This window comes from Typopeltis vanoorti, chromosome 22, assembly GCF_054136105.1.
Source record: "Typopeltis vanoorti isolate ZY-2024b chromosome 22, IOZ_Tvanoo_1.0, whole genome shotgun sequence".
Taxonomy (NCBI): Eukaryota; Metazoa; Arthropoda; class Arachnida; order Uropygi; family Thelyphonidae; genus Typopeltis; species Typopeltis vanoorti.
Genome location: NC_143570.1, coordinates 72,505,610 through 72,529,895, shown reverse-complemented (window position 1 = coordinate 72,529,895; position 24,286 = coordinate 72,505,610). Strand labels below are relative to the sequence as shown.

Below are 24,286 nucleotides of genomic sequence, written 5' to 3'. Positions count from 1 at the left end.
GTAACTTTTGTTTAGCTAGTTTTACAGTGTTTCGCTTTCTTACATTTGTCTCTGTATTCTCTAAGAGCAAAAGCTGACTTATTTGACAGGAACTTTTGATATGCTTTCTTTGTTTCCTTCACTGCCTCTTTAACCTCCTGTGTCCACCATGGAATTCTGATTTTTCTATCCTTGCAGACTACCTCACTACATGCCTCTCTGGCTGAATTAATCAGGGTTTTCTTCAAGGCTTGCCACTGAATCTCCAAGGTTTGGTTCCTGTTCTCAAACTCTTTCATTTTTTCTTCAATAATCTTTGTGTATTTAAGTCTACAGTTCACATCTGAGAGCTGCTCAACTTTTATTCGCTTTAAAACTTTCTTACGTGTTATTCTTTTCAGTATGAAATTCAATTTTATCCTGCTCAAGAATAAATAGTGATCACTTCCAATTTCAAATCTTCTGTACACTCTGGTGTACAGAGTGTACCAGGGAGAAAATATCCTTATCAAAATTAACATAATCAATGAGACTTTTCTTATTTCTTGCTTTTTCTCTCCATGTGAATTTGTGTACATTTTTATGTTGGAACATGGTGTTAGTAATAACCAGTCCATGTCCTGAACAGAAATCCAACAGGTATTTGCCATTATTATTAGCTTTGCTCTTTTTTCCAAATTTTTCCCAATATATTTTTGTGTGTCTGACAATCATTTCCTACTCTGCTACTTAGATCTCCCACAAGGACCAACTTTTCCTTTTTCATTGTGTCAGTAGCTTTTTCTAAAGCATCAAAAAATTCCTCCACTTCTATCTTAGTAGAACCTTCTGTGGGACCATAGGCACAAATAAGTCTCATTGTCCAATTCTCCATTCTGATATTAGCCCACATCATTCTACTTGAGATTGCCTGCCATTCAAGAAGATTAGCGTCGTATTTAGTGTTGAATACTATGGCTACTCGTTCTTTTCCTTGATTGTCATTTCCTAAATATAACATTTTGTATTTATTGCTTAGAAAGATCTCACCAGTTTTGGTCTTTTTTGTTTCAGTCACCCCTATTATGTCGATCTGGTACTTATCTAATTCCTCAGCTAGCTACATTTCTTTGCCATTCAGGCTTATGTTGATAGTACCAATCTTTAACTCTGGTGATGTTGAGTTGGGGTGTGCTTTCATATTTGTTCCAGTAGCTGACTTTTTGCTGCTCGCCCTGGTTCCCAGGCAAAGACAACGGGGGCCTTGTTTAACTGGGCGAAGTCCCAGTTGGCATGAAATTCTGTCATGTTGTACCATCATTTTGTATATTGGTTTAAACAAAAAGAATACAATTTGGTCGGCTAAATCCCAAATTGTCAGCCCATCCTTGTTCGTTCAGTATACAGGTATCACCTTCTCGTGGTGCACCCTGTTGGGTGTACCACGAGAAGGTGAGGATTGAATACTAGGTCAGAGGCCCTGGTCGGTTCTCCACATTCTTTAAAGGCTATGTGGAGGTCTCTTCTCAGTAATACAGATTTGATCCTTAAGCAGTCTTCCATATAAAAGTTAGCTATTGGGGGGAAAGTGGTGAGCCCATGGCTGTACCCTGTTTTTTGAAGGTAAAAATTGTTTTGCCACACGAAATACCCGGAGTGGAGTACGTGGGCAAAGAGGGTAGGATGTAGTGTGGAAATATGTTCTGTAAGAACAAGATAGTATCATTGATTGAGACATTGGTGAAAAGGGAAGTTATGTCAAAACTGACTAATAGATCTCGGTCGTTGAGTGTAACGTTTTTAATTTTGTTTATTTAATGTTGTGTATTTTTTATGTAGGAAGGGGAATGACCTACCAATTCCCTGAGTGTGGCCGCTAATTTTTTGGCTAAGTGGTAATCCGGGCTGTCGATTCCTTCCACAATAGAACGTAGTGGTGTTTCTGTTTTGTGTAATTTTGGCAGGCCATAAATTCTGGGCGCACGGGCATACTGAGGTATTAGTTTTTTAATTGTTTCTTCCGGCCAAGTGTTGATGGATTTAATTAATTCAGTTGTTTTCTTTTTGTTGCGTTGCATGGGGTTGTCATTTACCATTTGGCAGGTGTTGTGGTCTGATACCAAATGGTTCATTAGGTTGCCCGATCTAAAACAACATTCTCTTTATCTGCTTTTGTGATAATATCCTGGTTATTTTTTTAGGGATTTGATGGCCAGTTTTCCTGCTTTGTTTAGATTGCTGCTTAATTTGTTGTTTGAATTTAGTATACAAGCAGTTTCCATCTGTATTTTGTCAGCTAAATTGGCGGGGAGGGATCTTAAACCTCTCTCGAGATGATAAATTATATCAAGTTTGTTTACTGACCTTGGAGCAATGCCATAGTTTAAACCTTTCTCCAACAGCGAGAGTTCACCTTGGGTGAGATTGCAGTTTGATTGGTTGATACCCAGGCCATGATGGTCTGAAGAAGGTGGTTGGTTGCTCCTAACTTCATTTCTGGGTGATTGGCTGCTCCTTCCGTTATGGCGTTGTAATTGTCTTGTGCTTTCCTGTTGTTTTAATGTTTGAAACTTCACTATTAATTTTTCCTTGTTTTTGAGTAATAGGTGCTTGGCCGAGTCGTCTGTGATCCTGTCCAAAATATCCCAAGTTTCTGGATTAACGTAACTGGATAGCTCAAATTTTCGTTGTAACACTTTGGCTTGGGTAGATGCTAGGTGAAACACCTTCACTAAGTGCAAAAACTCTTAGTGAAGGTTTTTTTTTTTTTTTTTTTTTTTTTTTTTTTTTGAACATTCAATAACAACCTGTACAATTCCAGAAGGGGTGCTTAAGGGTCAAAGCTGTATAACTGAGAGGAGACCTCCACATAGCCTTTAAAGGAATGCGGAGAACCGACCAGGGCTTCTGACCTAATGTCCAATCCTCACCTTCTCGTGGTGCACCCTGTTGGGTATCTACTTTGATACTGAACGAACGAGGATGGGCTGGCAATTTGGGATTTAGCCGACCAAATTGTATTCTTATTGGTTAAACCAAAATAAAAAATGATGGTACAACATGACAAAATTTCATGCCGGCTGGGGCGTCGCCCGGTTAAACAAGGCCCCCGTTGTTTTCGCCAGGGAACCAGGGCGAACAGCGAAAAGTCAGCTACTGGAACAAATCTGAAAACAAACCCCAACTCAACATCACCAGAGTTAAAGATCGGTACTATCAACGTAAGAAGCCTGAATGGCAAAGAAATGGAGCTAGCTGAGGAATTAGATAAGTACCAGATCGACATAATAGGGGTGACTGAAACAAAAAAGACCAAAACTGGTGAGATCTTTCTGAGCAATAAATACAAAATGTTATATTCAGGCAATAACAATCAAGGAAAAGAAGGAGTAGCCATAGTATTCAACACAAAATACGAGGCTAATCTTCTTGAATGGCAGTCAGTCTCAAGTAGAGTAATGTGGGCAAATATGAGAATGGGGAACTGGACAATGAGACTTATTTGTGCCTATGGTCCCACAGAAGGTTCTACTAAGGTAGAAGTGGAGGAATTTTTTGAGGCTTTAGAAAAAGCAACTGACACAATGAAAAAGGAAAAGTTGGTCCTTGTTGGGGATCTAAATAGTAGAGTAGGAAATGATTGTGAGACATACAAAAATATTTTGGGAAAATTTGGAGAAAAGAGCAAAGCTAATAATAATGGCAAATATCTGTTGGATTTCTGCTCAGGACATGGACTGGTTATTACTAACACCATGTTCCAACATAAAAATGTGCACAAATTCACATGGAGAGAAGAGGCTAGGAATAAGAAAAGTCTCATTGACTATGTTATTGTTGATAGTGATGTTTTCTCCCTGGTGCAGGACACCAGAGTGTACAGAGGATTTGAAATTGGAAGTGATCACTATTTAGTCTTGAGCAGAATAAAATTGAATTTCATATTGAAAAGAATAACATGTAAGAAAGTTTTAAAGCGAATAAAAGTTGAGCAGCTCTCAGATGTAAACTGTAGACTAAAATACAGAAATATTATTGAAAAGAAAATGAAAGAGTTTGAGAACAGGAATCAAACCTTGGAGATTCAGTGGCAAACTCTGAAGGAAACATTGATTGATTCTGCCAGAGAGGCATGTGGTGAGGTTGTGTGCAAAGATAAAAAAATCAGAACTCCCTGGTGGACACAGGAAGTTAAAGAGGCAGTGAAGGAAAAGAAGAAAGCATATCAAAAGTTCCTGGCAAATAAGTCAGCTTTTACTCTTACAGAATACAGAGACAAATGTAAGAAAGCTAAACAGTGTGTAAAACTAGCTAAACAAAAGTCATGGGAGGACTTTGGCAAGAATATAGAAAATAAATATCAAGAAGGTGGCAAAATATTCTGGAGGTTGTTGAAGAAGCTTAGGAATGGAGGAAAGAGTGCTGTAAAAGGAATTAGAGATGATAAAGGTGAAATGAAAACAGGAGAAAAAGATATCCTTGAAGTATGGAGTAATTACTTTGAAAAACTGCTAAATGAAACAAGCAGTGATGACAGCACAGTGATAAAAAACACTGACCAGGCATGCAGTCAGGAATACATATCTATACTTGAAGTAGAAAAAGCCATCAAAGGCTTGAAATGTGGAAAGGCAGCAGGAGTAGATGATATTCGACCAGAAATGCTGAAGTATGGTGGTATAAGAGTCTTACAGTGGTTGCACTGCATAGTTCAGAAAGCCTGGACAGAGGGACGAATTCCCGATGATTGGAGTAGAGCTCTCATAGTACCCATATATAAAAAGGGAAATAAAACTGAATGTGAGAATTACAGAGGTATTTCCCTACTGAGTGTTCCTGGCAAGATCTATGCAAGTATACTTGAGAAACGGTTGAGAAGAATTGTGGAAGAAAAGCTTGGTGAAGAACAAGCTGGATTCAGGCCAAATAGAGGCTGTCAGGATCAGATCTTCACTTTACGACAAATAGTCGAGAAAGCATGGGAATATAACAAAGATCTGTATTTAAGTTTTGTCGATTTGGAAAAGGCATATGACAAGGTGCCAAGAGAGAATCTATTCAATACGCTGCAGTTATATGGTGTCAATGGGGCATTATATCAAGCAATACTTAGTCTTTATTTGAGTTGTGAGTCAGCAGTTAGAATTGAAGGAAGTACAGGAAGATGGTTTAATGTTAAATCTGGTGTGAGACAAGGATGTACATTATCCCCTCTGTTATTCATTATCTATATGGATCACATTATGAAGGAATGTGGTATTAAACCTGATATCAAAATTGGAGATGTTAATGTCAGCTCTTTGCTTTATGCGGATGATGTTATACTTCTAAATAAATCCGCTACAAGTCTGCAAGATTCTCTGAGTAAATTGAATAGCTGTTGTAATAGATATGGTATGAAGGTCAGCAATAAAAAGACAAAGACAATGAAAATAGGCAGAATCATTGAAAATGTCAACTGTGTTGTGAATGGAGAACCTGTGGAACAAGTAAAACATTTCAGCTACTTAGGCACAATTTTTACTGAAGATGGTAAACTAAATATAGAAATAGACAACAGAATCAGCAAAGCTGGTATCGTGGGAAGTCAATTGAATAAATTCATATGGAATAAGAAAGAAATTAGTCGGAACACTAAATTAGCTGTATACAAGACTGTGTTCAAACCAATTTTAACTTATGGATCTGAGAGCTGGGTCAGAAGTAAAACACTTGACCAAAGACTAGAGACCGCAGATATGAGAGTCCTGAGAAAGATTAGAGGCGTGAACAGATGGTATCAATGGCAATATCATATTAAAAATGAGGATATTAGGAAAGAACTTGACATTGTCAGCATCCAGGAATGCATTAGCAGAGCTAATCTCAGATGGTATGGTCACTTAAATAGAATGGGAGAGGAAAGATTAGCAAAACAAGTGTTCTCTGCCAGGTTGGCAGGAAAACGACCCAGAGGAAGACCAAGATATAGATGGATTGATACGGTACAAAGTGCCTTAGACGATAGAAATATAAGATCTGATAATGTTGGAGTCTTGACAAGTAACAGACTGATTTGGAGGAAAATTGTAGATAGGAAGTTAGTAATGATGTAATTTTTTCATGTAGTACTGTCATATCCTGTACACCCCTTGAGGGTACATGGCAGGAATTTGATGATGATGATGATGATGATGATGACAATTCCAGAAGATAATCGTAGTATAACAACATGAACTGTACAATTCCAGAAGAATTAGTGCATGAGGACTTTAGCAGAGTTTATTGTAGTTTTCGTTTATTTTATTTTATTATTGTATTTATTTATTTTTTTTCTTTCTGGAACATTCAACAGCAACCTGTACAAATCCAGAAGAAAATCGTAGTAAAACAATATGAACTGTACAATTCCAGAAGAATCTTAGTACATGAAGACTTTTGCACAGTTTATTGTAGTTTTCATTTATTTTATTTTATTAATTTTTATTTTTTATCACTAGAGGTCAGGCTAAGAAAAAGATTAGTTAACAATGTAGATTTAATTTACCTTTACAGAGTGCAACAGCATGTAGCATGGTTCCTATACACATGTATCCTTCAGATGATGACCTCAATACAGGGAGAAAATCATAGTACAACAACATGAACTGTACAATTCCAGAAGAATCTTAGTACATGAAAACTTTAGCAGTTTATTGTAGTTTTCATTTATTTTATTAATTTTTATTTTTTATCACTAGAGGTCAGGCTAAGAAAAAGATTGGTTAACAACATAGATTTAATTTACCTTTACAGAGTGCAACAGTATATAGCATAGTTCCTATACACATATATCCTTCTGATGATGACCTCAATACAGGGGTCGAAACGTCAATTGTTATTTTATTAATAATTAGTAAAATAATAATTTCAACACGTGTTTCGTGTGCCTAAATTCTTCAATATGAATAAAATAACACTGAATCCAACAAATATCAACATGGAATATCAACAAATATCAACTGAGGAAGACAGGGATGTCCCCTCTTCTTTTTAATTGTTTTCTGGAATATGTCATAGATGAAGCTCTTCATCAATATGACACTGGAACAGTAGTTGGCAGACTAAGAATAAATAACCTACGTTTTTCAGACGATATCGATCTTCTGGCAGAAAGTGAAGAAGAATTACATGAAATAACCAGCCACGTTTTTGGAACATTAAAAAAATATGAATTATACATAAACCTACAAAAAACAAAAACAATGATAACCTCAAAATCAAACATTGAACTCTTAAAAATACAAATGACCAATAAACAAATTGAGAATGTTGAGTCAAGATGGTCGCTCAAAAACCGACATTAAATACCGAATTGCTAAGGCAACTGTGGCCCTACAGAAGTTAAAATGATTGTGGGGGAGATAACAGAATAGCAATCACAACCAGACTTAGACTAATTGACACCTTGGTGAATTCTATCCTCTTGTATGATTGTGAGGCCTGGACTTTATTGTGAGAAGATGAGAGGAGACTCCTGTCTTTTGAAATGAAAATTTACAGAAGACTTGAGAATTCCCTATACACTCATGAAACCAATGAAAATGTCCGAAAACTGACTGATTCAATAAACGGGAGAAAAAGGAAAAATATTCTGACAGTCACCAAAAGAAGACAGATGAAATGGTTCGGAAATGTGGAGAGGGCTAATGGCATTCCAAAGCAAGCACTAGAAGGAATCGTTTCGGGATCAAGGGTTAGGGGCCGACCTCGATTAAAATGGACCAATCACCCCCTTTCTCAACTGACACCAAGAACAAGGGACCAAGATGATTGGAGGATGCTAATAAAGAATATCACCTACCAGCCATGAGTGACCCAATGGTCCATGTAGGACTACGGGAGAGAAAGAAAAGAAAAACAAAGCTGCCAATTATGATAAACTTAGGAGGCAATTTGGAACAGTGGCACTGCATAAGAAATTACATGGAATGAATGTTATTAGTGCATGGTAAGCAGCGAAGGATTATTTGAATGAGGCAGTATCATAGTGCACAGGGTGAGGAGGATAAACCAAGTAGGGATTAAGTGGATGAGTAGCAATATAAAGCAGTAGCTGCAAAAAATAAAATAAAATAAAAAATAAATAAAGCATTGTGAAAGGAATATAAACAAAAAGGAGATCAGAGTGATTATCGTAATTAGAAATTGCAGTGCAATAGAAGCAGCAAATGAACGTGCAGTAATTTGGTAAAGAAATTTTGAGCAAAAAAGGATTAAACGAAGGGGTGGGGGTTCAGGGTCAATCTCAGACATTTGACATTAATTTTGAGGGAGGTTATTTGATCTGCAGTAATGCTATCTCTCAGTGAGTTGCAGCTCCTTATATGTGGAGAGGAAGAATACGGAATAGGGGAATGAAGTGGGAGGTGATAGACTCACAAAAATACTACCTACACATATCAGGAACTCAATCTCTTGCTTAAAAGTAGTCTTGACACCCCCCCCCCCACACACACACACACCACCGCACTTAGTCTCCCTTCAGACATGAACTAGCTTATCAGGAAGATTCCAGATTGGATTTGTTAATATCAGGTTTGGCCCTGTATGCTAACTAGCAGCTGGCCTTTTCTGCTATTTTATTACTGTACTTTTGAGTGGGGGGTAGGGGTCGAGTCTGGGCATGTACAGTGTAATTATTACTTGCTTTAAGGCATCACCCACACTGCATGTATGAAGAGATGGAGAGAGACTGGAGCCTTGTTCTGGCAAGCAAACATGACTGCAAAACACATCAGGCCTCCAATAAGCAAAGTGGTGGCATTCCACCAGGTAATGAAAGACAGTACCACAGTTTCTACATTCAGCTTTGAAATAATGCTGGATCTAATATCCACTTGATTTTTATAATTCTGTATCGCTGAAATGAAGCCTTTTGGCTCTTTATTTCAGAAGTACTATTCCTATCAGAACCCCAACTGGCAACCTCAACAGCCACTGTCCACCTCAACTGTCTAAACTACACTACACAGCTTTCTGCACACAAGGCACCATTTTTCATTCATCAGAACCAACATACCATATCAGAGACTGCACATCGTTGAATCCACACTATTTGATCTGCTTTGGCTGAAAATTTCTCTACCAAACCAAACTGCCTTTTTCATATCCTCTCTATCGCCTCCAAGATTCAATCTACCTTGACACTGCTGGAGCCAGCTAAACAGATTTAGGACCAGACTAGGCTGTTGTGCCCACACAGCCCTTCCCCAAAAGGCATCAGGAACTTGCATTTACTACCCAATGGCGTCAGTGATTGGTTAATTAAATTGAAAATTTGTATATAGTCATTAATTTCTTGTATTTTTTCCTGCATGCTAAATAAACCAACAGCCCACTTCAGGTCCCCAATAAGTGTGATGGTAGTTACAGAGTGATATCACTATCAACAATAACATAGTCAATTAGATGCTGCTTATCTCATGCATCTTCTCTTCATGTGAATCTGTGCACATCTTTATGTATGAAGCATGGTGTTAGTAATGACTAGTTCATGTACTTACTATTATCATTATCTTTGCTCTTCTCTCCAAATTTTCTCAAAACATTTCTGCATGTCTAGTATTCATTTCATTTGCTATCTTTAATGATTCCAAAAATTCCTTCACATTCTTAGTAACACTAAGAATGTGAAGTTCTGTGGGATCATAAATCTCATTGTCAAATTCTCAGATCTGGTGTCTGTCCACATTGGTCTGCTTGAAATTGTTGCCATTCAAGAAGCATATCCCTACTGTATGTTTAGTGTTGAATACTATAGATAATCCTTGCTTTACCCTGATCATTATTGCTTGAGCATAACATCTTATAATGGCTATTTAGAAGAATTTCACCAATTTTATGTAATGCTTAGCTCATGATACTATCAAATGTGCTACAGATTTTTGAGGCTTATGCAGGCAGAATTATCATTAAAAATAAATAAATAAATAAAATAATAATACTGCAAACAAATTTGTGACTAGCACAAATAATCTACTTATTTTAAACTCCCAAATATAAAAAGCATTATTAATTAATGATTAGTAATATATTCTTAAATGAGAGAAAATGGTAACAATATATAAGGAAGCAAGTAAACTCCTCAAATGGTATATATAGATCTTTGAAAGCTTTCTCTTACTGTTTGTTTCAAGCGTAATTTTATAGTATAAGCATTATCTAAGTTACTATGTACTATCTTGGGTTAACATAATTCACACAACCTGTTTACTAGCGTCTCTTCCTTCATAATGCTGAAATAAATAAAGAACAAAAGTAATAATTTGTAAGATTACACATGGAAAATCAGGATGAAAGATGAAATCTTACCATTTTCAGCACTTTCTATAGGTTCTTTCTTAACTGTAACAGTACATGAAGAAAGTGAAAGTTTATTTGAATCCACATTTTCTACAACTGTAGTTGAAGTGTAATTACCATTTTCACGAACAGGTTCACTACAAAAGAGATAAAAGTCTGCTCAATGTCACTGCTTTAAGAAACAAAAGCAATGGTAAAAGTAGGCAAAAAGCAGAGCTATGAATCCAGAAATTAATCTGATTTAAAAGCTTGTTTAATATTGTTCCTATAAAGAATTTTTTTTTCTTTATTTAAAAACAAAAAATTATTCCATGCACAGTATGCAAAATCTCAGAAACCACTTATATCACTCAAACCAAAAATCAAGTGAATTAATAAAATAAAAACAAAACATTCTCATTGAGAGTCAATACATCAATAATTTTCTTAGTACATGCAAAAAGAAATTCCACCTGAATTGTTACATTTTTCCTAAGTGGCAAGAAAAAAAGAAAGTGATATGCCATATGTTTATAAAATGATTTCTAAAGCTTATAAAAGACCATCTGGATGTGACAAAACCGTGATAGAAAACGTCCAGGAGAAATGTAGTAAAGAGTACATTCAAAATTAGACCAAAGAGCTGTAAGACTTAACAAAGACAGTTAGAATATATAATTTTCAACCAGAAATATTGATTTGGTAATAATAATATAAAAGAACGCATGTTCAGAGATAATTAGCAAATTTTATTTAGCTAATTATTAAATTATGCCAAAAAATTTTTATGGCATAAATTGCAGGCATAATAATAATAAATTATTATGCCAATATCTTGCCTTGGCCACTAATGCATTGTCATGGGCACAAAAAATACACAAAGTGCATGCAAGTCATACCAACAGGAAAACAAACAGGTTCAGTGTAAAAGGCAGGATCCCACAGTCCTAGCTGATTGATGCTCTATGGGTGTGGTGATGGAATTTTGCTGAAGGTCTCAAAATATGACTGTCTCACAGATTTTTGGTAATGTGAGATATTGAATCTATTCGGATTTAGAGAATGTTGTAGTGATATGGCATATTCTAGAAATAGTCTCTCACACTCATATTTGCTTCCATAATGAAAGATAGATTTTTCCCCTACTGGATCTAGTAACCAGTATCCATTGGCATGGTTTACCACCTTAGAATGACTGCAGTGCAGGTAATGGTCAGATTTGCTATTTTGATATTCCAGCTTGTCCAAAGTATGTATGAAGAGCACGGGATCATTGATATCAGGATGATCTATATGAGGGAGAAGATCATTGGTGAGCAGATAATGGTAACTCCCTTTTGGTTTGGCTTGAAAGAAGTCTATGTTTTTAGAATGTGAAATTTTTTCTGAAGTGTGATGGATATATAGCAATGGAATTTTTTGTGTTCTGAATCTTTTTTTGGGACGGGGGAACAAGGTAGGTTCAGACCAAAAAGACGTTGTCAAGATCAGATTTTCACTTTAAGACAAATAGATGAGAAATCGTGGGAATATGACAAGGAGCTGTACTTAAGTTTTGTAGATCTCAAAAAGGCATATGACAAGGCACCAAGAGAAAAACTTTTCAAAACACTACAATTTTATGGGGCAAATGGAACATTATACAGACCAGTACATAGTCTATATTTCAGTTGTCCATCAGCAGTTAGTACTGAAGGAAATACAGGAAGATGCTTTGATGAAAAATTAGGGATAAGACAAGGATTCACATTATCTCCACTCTTATTCATCATCTACATGGATCACATTATGAAAGAAAGCGACATTGGAGATGTCCAACTTGGCTCGTTGCTTTATGCAGATGATATTGTACTCCTAAACACATCTAGTACAAGTCTCCAGGATTCACTAACTAAATTGAATAACAGCTGTAACTAAATTCAGCATGAAAATCAGCAGTAAAAAGACTAAAACTATGAAAATTCACAGGATAAAAAAATTCAACTGCATTCTGAATGGAGATTCCTATAGAACAAGTAAAATATTTCAGCTATTTGGGCACAGTTTTTTGTGAAGATAGCAGGTTAACTGGCAACAGAATAAGTATAGCTAGTGGTGGATAGCCAGCTGAATAAATTTATATGGAATAAAAGAGAAATTAGCCAAAACACCAAACTAGCAATATACAAGGCAGTGTTCAAACCAGTTTTATGTTATGGATCTGAGAGTTGTATTAGAAATAAAGCATTTGATCAAAGACTAGAGACCACAGATATGAGGGTTCTGGGAATATTAGGGAAGCAAACTGATGGCATCAATGGCAGAATCATATTAAAAATGAAGACATTAGAAAGGAACTTGATAGCATTAGCATTCAAGAATGTATCAGCAGAGCTAATCTAAGCATGGTATGGTCACTTAAACAGAATGGTGAAAGAAGGTTAGCAAAACAGGTGTTTGATGCCAAGAATACTGCGATAGTATTACATGATTATTTTTACGTTGTTACTAGCTTCTTATCAACAATTTAATTCCAGATTAATCTATTATTTGTTAGGTCTCTGATATACATTTTCCAATCTTGCATTTTGGTCTTCTAAGGCACTAAAAACTTCAATCAACCAAGATCTTATTTTCTTCTGGGTGTTTTTCATGTCATCAAACACTATTTTGCTAGCTTTTCTCTCTCTTCCCCATTCAAGTCACAATATCACCTTAAATTAGCTCTGCTAACATTTTTGAATGCTAATGATATCATGTTCCTTTCTAGTATCTTCATTTTTGATTTTTGTTTTTTAACCACAACTCTAAGCAATATATTTTCAGCCTAAGTGAATTACATCTATTTTTATTATTATATATCACTTTCATATCAATTTACTAACATATTTTTAAGTACACTGGTTTTAACACTGTTGGGTATACTGATAGTTTAGTATTCTAGATAATTTCTCTCTTATTACACGATTTATACAACGAATTCCCACCATACCAGCTTTGCTTATTCTATTATCTATTTAAATATTTGTCATATTCACAAAAATTGTGCATAAATAATTGAAGCATTTTATTTCTTCTGTATGTTCTCCATTAAGAATATAGTTGATAGTTTCTCATGTTTCTACTTGTTTTTGTAATTTGTCAGTGCTGATTGTCCTACAAAATTTGTTGCATTTTTCATTCATTCACCCCCCCCCATCACACACACACCAATTGAAAGAATATTTAGATATCTGAGTCTACAGTTTAACTCTAAAGTAGCCAACATTCTTTTAAAATTCTCTTACATATTTTTCTTACCTATAAGATATTCCTTTTTGTCTTCATAAATGTGATTATTTTTTATTTAAAATCTTGTACACTCTGAACCAACATGAAAGTTGAACTATCAAAAATATAATGTACTTTTTTTTTTTTTTTTTTTTTTTTTTTTAATAATGACTATTTCACTGCCTGAAAAGAAATGCAAGTACTTATCATCATTATTAGCTTTGCTCTTTTCTGCAAATTTTCCATTACCATTTGCGAACATCTGGTATTTGTTTCCATCTTTGATATTTGGATCGCAAGCAAGGACTAACTTTTTCTTTATGACAGACACTTTCTCTAATGACTGTGAACAATTCCCCACCTCTTCCTTAGTAGTATCTTCTTGTGGACAATAGACACAAATCAGTCTCATTGTCTAATTCCTCATTATGGAGTCTGCCCACATCACTTTACTTGAATTAATTCATGAGGTTAATCTTCATGTTTAGGACTGTATGATACAGATATTAGCAGGATCTGAACTATGTTAGTCATTTTTGTTTCACTAACACCAAGTAAACTGATATGGTACTTCTCTAATTCTTCTGATAGTTCTACATCTTTTCTGTTGATTTTCTTACACCGATGGTGCCGCTCTTTGATTTTATTCTGACGACACCAAGTATGAGTTTGATTAACTGGACAATGACCTATTGACATTACTTTATCAGGTTATAACAGTTTTGTTTTTTAAACTAATAAATAATACAATTTGCAAAGTCCCAAATTGTCTGTCCAAATAAAGGAGAAAACCAGAGGAAAGTGAAGATTAGACATTGGGGCAGAAGTCCTGATCAGTTATCTACATTCCTCACAGGCTACATGGTGGACTCCTCTCAGTTACCTAGCTTTGATCTTTAAGGGATATCAAAATCAAATATATTAAACTAAGCTCTTTACTTTTTTGCAGATGATGTTTTACTCTTAATTAAAACCAGTATAAGTCTCCAGACTATTTATTCTAAACTGAATAATCTATAACAAATCTAAAATGAAAAAGCAGCAATAAAAGAACAAAATGTAATAAATGAAAGTTACCAAGAAATTATATACTTGGTTTAATCCTTTATCCAAGTGTAAGCAAACAAAGTTTGCGCCTGAAGTATTTACAGGACTGGGGCAACTCGTATAAAGAAACTAAGACTTCACATCACTTGCCTTAGTATCCCATAATGCAAAGCACATCTCCTTTCGGACATGTATAATGATATGCATTATGGAAAGAGTCACTACCCAGACCGGTTTTGACCTTTACTGAGATCTCTTCAGTGGGAACCAGACCCAGAAGTGATACTAAGGTTGAAGTAAAGCAGAAATCATATTTTCATATACGACTTGACAAAAGGTGTCACACCTTATTATTAAATTATGGATTAGAGAAAGTTGTTGGAAGTTTTTTCACTTGGTTATACTTGGTTGGAGAGTACTGAGAAAGATTAGGAGCATGACCAGATGGCATCAATGGCAATATCATTAAAAACAAGGATATTAGAAAAGAACTTGACGTTGTTAGCATCCAGGAATGTGTTAGCAGAGCTAATCTCAGGTGGTATGGCCACTTAAACAGAAAGGGAGAGGAAAGATTAGCAAAACAAGTGTTCTCTCTCAGGTTGGCAGGAAAAAGACCCAGAGGAAAACGAAGATATAGGTGGAGTGATACAGTAAAAAGTGCCTTAGAAGATAGAAATATAAGATCCAACAATGTTGGATTTCAGTAACAGATTGATTTGGAGAAAAATTGTAAATAGGAAGTTGGTAACGATCATCTCAGTTACTTTATCTTTATGCATAAAGAAATAGGTTGATATGCATTACTATAACTATATTACTATAAATATATGCAATATAAATGAATTCACATATATGCAATGTACCTACTGTGATAAGTCATGGGTGCTGTGGAGTATGAAGTAATCAATAACAACACTACTTAAGAAATTTAAGCTTTTATTTTTTTCTTGTGATTCTAATGTATTTCAAGGTAGTGAATTCAAATCACAATCAAAATATCTCTATCATGAAAGGATTATTTTCTTAGATATCTATGCCTTCCATTGATTTTTAAAATATATTATCATGAATTAGTTATTATAAAACTGCTAAAATTTTAAATGATACTTGGGATTTTAATCCCACGAGCCCAACTTTTTAATCCCAAAATTGATCACAAAACTCGCACCATTTCGGATAATTATTTATAATGGCAGGGTTAGGGATCACTAAATGATGGAACTTGTCTGTTGTACACTCCTCCCTGGATGCATATTAAAATCACTGCCTTGATAGTCTTGGATCAGCTATTTCTGGTCTAAAAGTGGAGTCAACTGCCCTCCATTCTCCAAAAGTGAGACAAGTCTAAATGGTCTTGACACTCCCTTTAAAGATAAAAATTAAACCTGGACTTCTTTTATATGGTTCTTTTAACAAGTGTTAAGCAGTGATACATCAGTCATGCAATAAGGACTGCATGCTTTCATAAAAAAGGGGAACATGATAAAAAACAAGCACTTCTTAATTGCTACACATCTCAAAGTTAATTTGACTCAACAGCTTTGAGAAAAAGACTTGTTTATACATAAGGTTGCCAATAATCTCTAAAGATCTTTAAGTTCATATAACAGACCACCTATGTTTAATTAAAGTATCTGAACTTCTATGAAAAACAGATATTGTTACTACACTTTGAATTTGTCATAAGACTAGTAGTGTATTGCTCTTTACATCATTCAGCACTTGCTTCACTATCACCACAAGATAATGATATTGCAAATAAGAGAGTGATTAGTGATTTGTACTGAATGTTCTACTGATTAATACATGACACGAAACAATGCCTTGTGAAATATTACTCAACGTGCACTTATTTCTCTGATTTCATATAGTTTTATCAACAATATTAAGTCTATTACTAAATGACATCTAAGAATTGAGTTACCCAGGGGATGAAGAATATTTTGAGTCAGCCTACTAAATTTATGCAAAAGATACTTATAAATAGGGCTCAACAAATACACTTGCCAAATTGCCAGTGGCAAGTAGATTTTGCCAGCTGGTGAGTAGCTGCAGAGAGGAAATAGAATTTTTTTTATTTAATAAAAAATAACTTTCTAAAACAAAATCTACTGCCATTTTAAAAACACAAAAACATCACAACTGATGAATTTATGGAACTCTTATTGATTATGAGACAAAAAAAATAGGGGTCTTGGGAGAGTACATTTTTTGCATGGCAAGTAGGATTTTGCTTAATTTGTCAAGACCTGTCTATAATCTTTCAGGAGTGAGACTGGCATAATATTCTAAACTGTTTTGATTGTCTCTACCAACATGGAACTTATTACCTTCCAGAACTTCTAGGGACATATTAAAAGATGAAGAATTTGAGTTATTAAAATAGAACTAAAAGTCTGGAAAAACATTCAGTGTTAACGAGATTTGGGGTAATAACAAAGCTGAAAATTAGTTTTAAAAAAATACTTTTTAATTGTTGTCAATTTATCATATAGTACTGCAAAATGTAAGCCAGTATATCAATGAAGATTCACTTTTTCACCATACAGTTCTAAGCTGAAAATTAGTTTTAAAAAAATACTTTTTAATTGTTGTCAATTTATCATATAGTACTGCAAAATGTAAGCCAGTATATCAATGAAGATTCACTTTTTCACCATACAGTTCTTAGCCAAGCATTTTTAATGTTGAATTTTATATCTTGAAATGCACAGAATCCATAAATTTTATCTATTACAAAAACCTTCTTCACCAGTATTTTTATTTTAAAATTGTGTGTTATTTAAAAGAAAAATTACATTATAATGAACCTTTCATTAGATGTAACTTGCTATTGATGGCAACTATTGCCCACAGCAACAATTACCAATACCTTATTTTTGTTTCCTAAATATATAAGATACTGGAAACCAAACAAAATAAGCAATGACAGAAGTACTAAATAAAATGTTGCTGATCAAATAAAAGCTTTGATCAGCAACATTATAAAATTACAGACATCAACATTTAACCTTTACATTTCTCTGCTGGGCTCTACAATGATAAGTTTATAAAAACCAATCATTATTATTGTTACATGATACCTCAAGGAGCCATCACAAAATAAGCCACTCTATCCATCATCTGTACCAACCACAGAATCTATCACCCACTTCTTAGTATGTGTTAAGTGTATGCATTCTCTGGCCAATTTGTCTATTGCAGGATAAAAAATCAGATTTCAAGAGTAAAGACCCTTCTACCTCTGTATGGGACCAGTTAACTCACTTTCTATTGCAAGGGAAAATATAAAGAAATGACTGCAATGTGGAATTCATGTCTAACAGATATTGATAAACTCGGTTTACACAAACTATTCTATGTTGAACACACATTAAATAACAGTTTCATACAAATCTACTTGGCTGCATAGGAAAATTAAAAATACTTAAATCTGGCCAAAACCATTGTTTGAAGTTTATAAACAAGTAAAATAAAACACATTTTTTATACCTTCTTTGAGCTGAGAATTCCATAACATTTTATAATATAAATTATATCCACCTGTTTTTCATCAACAACATTAAGAATGATGCAAGGTACTCTTGAATCACTGCAAACAATCAGTAATCCTTTGCTATTTTTGTACTAGCAATTTAGTTCAGTTTCACACATTTTAATTTGGCAAACTATCCTGAACATATTTGGCAGTAGGGCTGTGCCTAAGTTGGTCAGGCAGTAAAATACAGATTTGTGAAGTCCATGTTGCCGCCAACTAGGTAGGCAGAAGCATAAGCTTTGCTGGCCTGGGTGGCTGAGCAGTCGGCACATTTGCTTTACACCAAAGTGCTGGATGTTTTCTGAATGTATTCAAGAGTTAGATGAATTTCATCAGTTGGTAGCAGACTACCACTTATTTATTGAATGCCTGCAGTAACTGAGAAAAAAAAAAGTTTTATGTTTGCAAAATGTTAGAAATCAGCCTGAAAGAAACGGAAAATCACCTGGAGAAGATAAGCTAGGTTCAGAACTATATAAATACGCAGGAACAAGATTCAAAGAAAGACTCTTATTATTTTTAAATAAAATTTACTCAACTGGAATCCCTCCAATAGAATGGAAAAAAAGCAATTGTGATTCCTATCTTTAAAAAAGGTAATAGAGATGACCCTAAAAACTATAGAGGTATCAGTATACTAAATTCCTGTTACAAAATATATAGCAGAATCTTAAATAGCAAACTGATGAAATATTCCGAAAACTTTATTTTAGAAGTACAGAATGGATTTAGAAAAGGACGATCATGTATAGACCCGGCCTTTTGCCTAAAATTAATGATAGAGAAAAGAAGAGAACAATTTAGAAACACATATTGCATTTATTGACTTTGAAAAAGCATTTGACAAAGTTAAAGGAAACATATTATTTAACATATTAAAAGAAAGACAAATACCAAATAATATCCTAAAAGCTATCACAAGTATATATGAAAATAATCAAATACAAATAAGATTAAATCACGAGCTGTCATATACGAGAGAGATAAACCAAGGGGTCCGACAGGGATGTCCCCTCTCAGTAACTCTTTTTAATATCCACTTAAATGAAATAAAAATTTACATCAAGAAATTAAACTTTCTCCCACAGTAAACTTAAACACTCTCCTCTTTGCCGACGACCAAATAATAATTACAAATTCTGAAGATAACTTACAGAAAGCTATTTTAGATCTAAATGAGATATCCAAAGATTATGGTATGATAATATCAACAGAAAAATCAAAAACTATGGCCTTTAAAGGACAAGATCCAGCAAGAACTAAAATAGTAATAGATAACAAGATCTTAGAACAGGTGAATTCACTTAACTACCTAGGATGTATGATCACATATGAAAAAGATATAAACGTAAAAATTGCAAAATATTTAAAAATAACAGGTGTAATTAACTCTATATTTAAACCAAACCTAGTTCAAAAACAAACCAGACTAAAAGTATACAATACATTAGCCCTACCAGTCTTAATGTATGGAAGCGAAATCTGGACAATAAAACAAAAAGGCAAACAAAGATTAACAATAGCAGAAATGAAGTTTCTGAGAAAAACTGCAAAGTATACTCTATTTGATCACAAAAGAAACGAAGAAATTATGAAAGAATTAAACCAAGAACCAGCAATAGAAAAAATTAAAAAATATAAACATAAATGGATGGAACACGTTCAAAGAATGAAAACAGAAAGATTACTAAAACAAGCCTTAAAGTACAAGCCATTAAGAAAAAGAAAACCAGGACGTCCTCTTAAACGATGACTTCTAAGACCAGAACAGCCATGCTAGGCCTAAATCCATGATACACATGATGATGATGTTTGCAACCGACTAACAATATGTCAGACTTGTTAGTCCAATGGTTAGCATTCTGCTCTCCACTTAATAGGCAGGTTCAAATCCCTATGAGATGTGATGATCTTTAAATGGGAGAAGACTTGCACCTCCTGGTGTGAGAACCACCAGGCCTTGAAAAAGTTCCATGTTTAGTATCTAGAGAAAGTTTCTGCATTGTACGAAAAAAAAAAAATAAATAAAACCCTTAGCCTATCTATTGTATTAATGTAGTATATAGGTTTAAGACAACTTCTGGGTGAAAGATGCATTAAAGAAACATATAAATAAAATAAAATTTGATGAACCATGGTTCTAATATTAATGTGCTGCAGGCTAACAGCCCGTTCTGGATAGGATTTTTGTTAACTCCTACATGAACTTCAGTCTTGTGGTAGAATGCTGATAATTAACAAAATAAAATAAAGATTACAGTGATATATGTGTAAGGATTTCTTTCATTATTTTTATATTTAATTATATTTATATTTATAATTTATACTAATTTATATTTATACTGATTAAAAAATAATGAAAGAGAAAATAAACTACCTGTTTACACAGTGTGTCAGTTAAGAAATGAGACAACAATTATATCAAAACAAAGAACTACATTTGGAATTGTCAATGACACAGATTCAAAATAATCTCCCTTCAAACTTTCCAAAGATGAAAAATGTCTGCAGAAGCCAAATATGACAGATGGTGGTGGTGATGCTGGGGATGATCGCACAGATTGACTTTGAAGCCAAAAACTGACTCACAGGCAGTGCAGTGCGCTGCCACATTGTCTTGCAAACCAATTGTTGTTGTGGAACAGTTCTTTCCTGACATGTCACATTACTTCTAAATAATACTGACCAGTCACTGTGGTACCCTCAGGAACAAATTTGCAGTAGGTAATTTCAGCAGTATTGAAAAAAAACAACCACTGTCTTGACATGTGATTTTTGCAGCCATTCTTCTGCTGGGGAGAAGATATTCCATGCCCTGCCATTTCATTTCCAAATCAAACCGAAACCACCAACTCTTATCACTGGTGACAATTCTTTGCAACACATCATGATCTTATGCTCTCTCTGTTCGTGTGTTAACATGTGCAGCACAAGCCTCAAACAAATCTTGCTCTTGTGCAAATCTTTCTAAGATTAATCTGGCCATTTCCTTACTGACACCAAGCTGTACACAGCAAGTAGCCTAGTGGTTATTTGCCTGTCATGGGCAACAATTTCTCTAACTTTCATCACATTTTCATCTCCATGCAGAAACTGGCCGTCCACAGAGTGGTTCATCCTCCAGGAGGGAATCCTTCCCCTCCTTAAATGTTGAAAAACCAGTAGACCACTACTACACAGCTCAGACAGTTAGCGCTGCAAACTTTTTTTAAGTCTTGGTACACTTCTGTAGCAATTTTTCCTAATTTACAATAAAATTATATTATAGCTCTTGAAAGTTTATTTTCCACTTGGTTAGAGTATAATAAATTTAGTTTAATCCTTTATCCAAGTGTGAGCAAACAAAGTTTGCGCCTGAAAGTATCTTCAGGACTGGGTTAAGGTGATACAACACCAGGGCAACTCGTTGCAAAGGCAGAGCAAGCTACCAACACTCCTATCTTAGTATCTCCTATAATGCAAAACACATCTCCTTGCGGATATGTCTAATGTTATGCATTAAGGGAAGGGCCACTACCCAGACCGGTTTCGACCTTTATTGAGGTCTCTTCAGTGGGAGCCAGGCCCAAGGTGGAGATGACCTGCTAATGCTTCTGCCTGATATCTCGACTTGGGCCTGGCTCCCACTGAAGAGACCTCAATAAAGGTCGAAACCGGTCTGGGTAGTGGCCCTTCCCTTAATGCATAACATTAGACATATCCGCAAGGAGATGTGTTTTGCATTATAGGAGATACTAAGATAGGAGTGTTGGTAGCTTGCTCCGCCTTTGCAACGAGTTGCCCTGGTGTTGTATCACCTTAACCCAGTCCTGAAGATACTTTCAGGCGCAAACTTTGTTTGCTCACACTTGGATAAAGGATTAAACTAAATTTATTATACTCTAACCAAGTGGAAAATAAACTTTCAACATCTTTCTCTAAATCCAGAGTAATTTATTAAAAAAGGGTGGCACACCAATTGGCAATTCCTATAGGTGGAGATGACCTGCTAATGCTTCTGCCTGATATCTCGACTTGGGCCTGGCTCCCACTGAAGAGACCTCAATAAAGGTCGAAACCGGTCTGGGTAGTGGCCCTTCCCTTAATGCATAACATTAGACATATCCACAAGGAGATGTGTTTTGCATTATAGGAAATACTAAGATAGGAGTGTTGGTAGCTTGCTCCGCCTTTGCAACGAGTTGCCCTGGTGTTGTATCACCTTAACCCAGTCCTGAAGATACTTTCAGGCGCAAACTTTGTTTGCTCACACTTGGATAAAGGATTAAACTAAATTTATTATATATTATAGCTCTTTGCTCCATGATGCAACTTCTGACATGTTCCACTCACACACTCTTACTTCAACAGTTGCCACAAGAAAACTGCTGCATTACCTGACTCTAAAGTTGCATCTGTGATTACAACAGACTCTAGCAGTCAAAATTAACACATTTGTTACTTTTATTCAAAGGGCTATCCTGTAAAAAATCCATCTCATTACTTAACAGGCACACCGTATATTACTATGATCTCAGGCTCGCTTTTCTTGGGATGAAAATCCAATGTATTTATGAGAGAAAACACTAAGTTCACATGAAATAAACCCACTTTTGTGTTGAAACATTTGTTTTAAGGTTCCTTCTCACTCTACTAGGATTATTCAGTTCCAATCTTTCTAAATGAATGTCAGAGGAGAATGTCTTGCCTAACTCACAACTATACCATGGAAGCATTCATTCATTCATTCCTGTAGTGAGTTCTGAGTGAAGAACAAATTTATTGTACCAGTCATTACAGTTATCTACTAGACTCTTGTTGGTTGCAAGACCAATCTCTGAATTTGTCTCTTATGATTGCAACATATGATGCATTTTCAATTATTAAGTGCTGTGTTTACAAGTGCTGATATCTTCATCTTTTCATGAACTCTCACAATATCTGTGAGAGATATTGAGTCCTCATTATCAATCTCCCGTGAAACAGTGTTTGTGGTATGTATGTATTCTTATGGAAGAGTTCAGCCACAGTTCAATGTTCAAAGCCACTCTAAAGTCTCCTTTGACACTTCGCGTATCTCCTGCAGGTCATTGTGGAAACAGCAAAGGGGAAGTCACATTAAGGGCTAATTGCCATATTCTATTTATGTAGGAGATATCCACATCTACCTTGATTCTGCTGATAGTGTCCATAGCCTTCCAGGAAGGATAAAGCCAGCCTGGTGGCGGCAGGGGTTTTTCACGAGAGAGCCATTTGTTGGCAGGTTCATAGCTTGTTGTTGGTTCCATGGGTTGAGTTGAGGGTGTTGGACCAGAAAGGCTCTGGTTATATCCCATGTCTGGTTATGTTTCATGGTGACTAATGAAGAAATCAAGCCAACATTAAGAAAATGCCCACCATGCTTCAACAATGCAAATATGATACAAACACCTCTTCCTTGTATCAAGTTCTCAAGTCTTGTCCTTGAGCCTCTACTTTAAAAAACTATTTTAACCTCAATAAATTTGAATGTACAAAAATGTCACGCATCTGGGAAATGCTCTTTCCCAAACCATCATATCAAGCCTACAATTCAGATATATCTTGTGAATGATATTGGCATAAAAGCATCTGATTATGCCAATCTGACTGTAGCAGCAGAATACAGGAAATCACTCCCTTGATTTTTTGCACAAAGATTTAAAGATCTATTGATACGGTCTACAGAAAATATAAGATGATAAACTTTAAGACGGTATTTTATATATATATATAGGGTTTTATAGTATATTAGAATGATTTTCGTGTTTTTAGAGTATTTTGTGTGTCTTTATAACATATTTTATTGGGGCTGTCGACGCTAGAGGGATTCGTAGTGTGTAGTGTTCGTGAAAGCTCTCGATAAGATAAGTATTATTTTCAGTTATCGTTGATAAATTTATGTAATATTGCGTAGTTTTGTTTGCCTTGCATCTCTTAGTGCATCTTTTTGTGTGTTTTTGGTGTTATAATTTATAATTTGATATAATACGTTGCAAGTAAGTATGGCTCCAGTACGAAGGAAAATGGCGGCCAGTAATGATGGTTCGCACATCTTTATCAAAGAACGGAAGTATAAGAGATGATTCAGTGTACTAGCTGCGAAATGTACGCTTTGCGGAGTGCGGTCAGAGTGTGGTTAGATGATAATAAAGAAGTGAATGTGTGTAGAAAATGTAGGGAGAATGAGAA

General features: G+C 35.1%; 1 protein-coding gene across 4 annotated transcripts in view; it reads right to left on the bottom strand.

The window, feature by feature from the left end:
* Sap130 (Sin3A-associated protein 130) overlaps positions 1-24,286 on the bottom strand; it is a 474,798-nt gene that overhangs the window by 139,687 nt on the left and 310,825 nt on the right. For all 4 annotated transcript variants that reach the window (XM_090411834.1, XM_090411836.1, XM_090411835.1 and 1 more), the window contains one exon: positions 10,291-10,418. In XM_090411834.1, the coding sequence (XP_090267960.1) occupies positions 10,291-10,418 (128 nt within the window). The remainder of the gene's footprint in view (positions 1-10,290; positions 10,419-24,286) is intronic.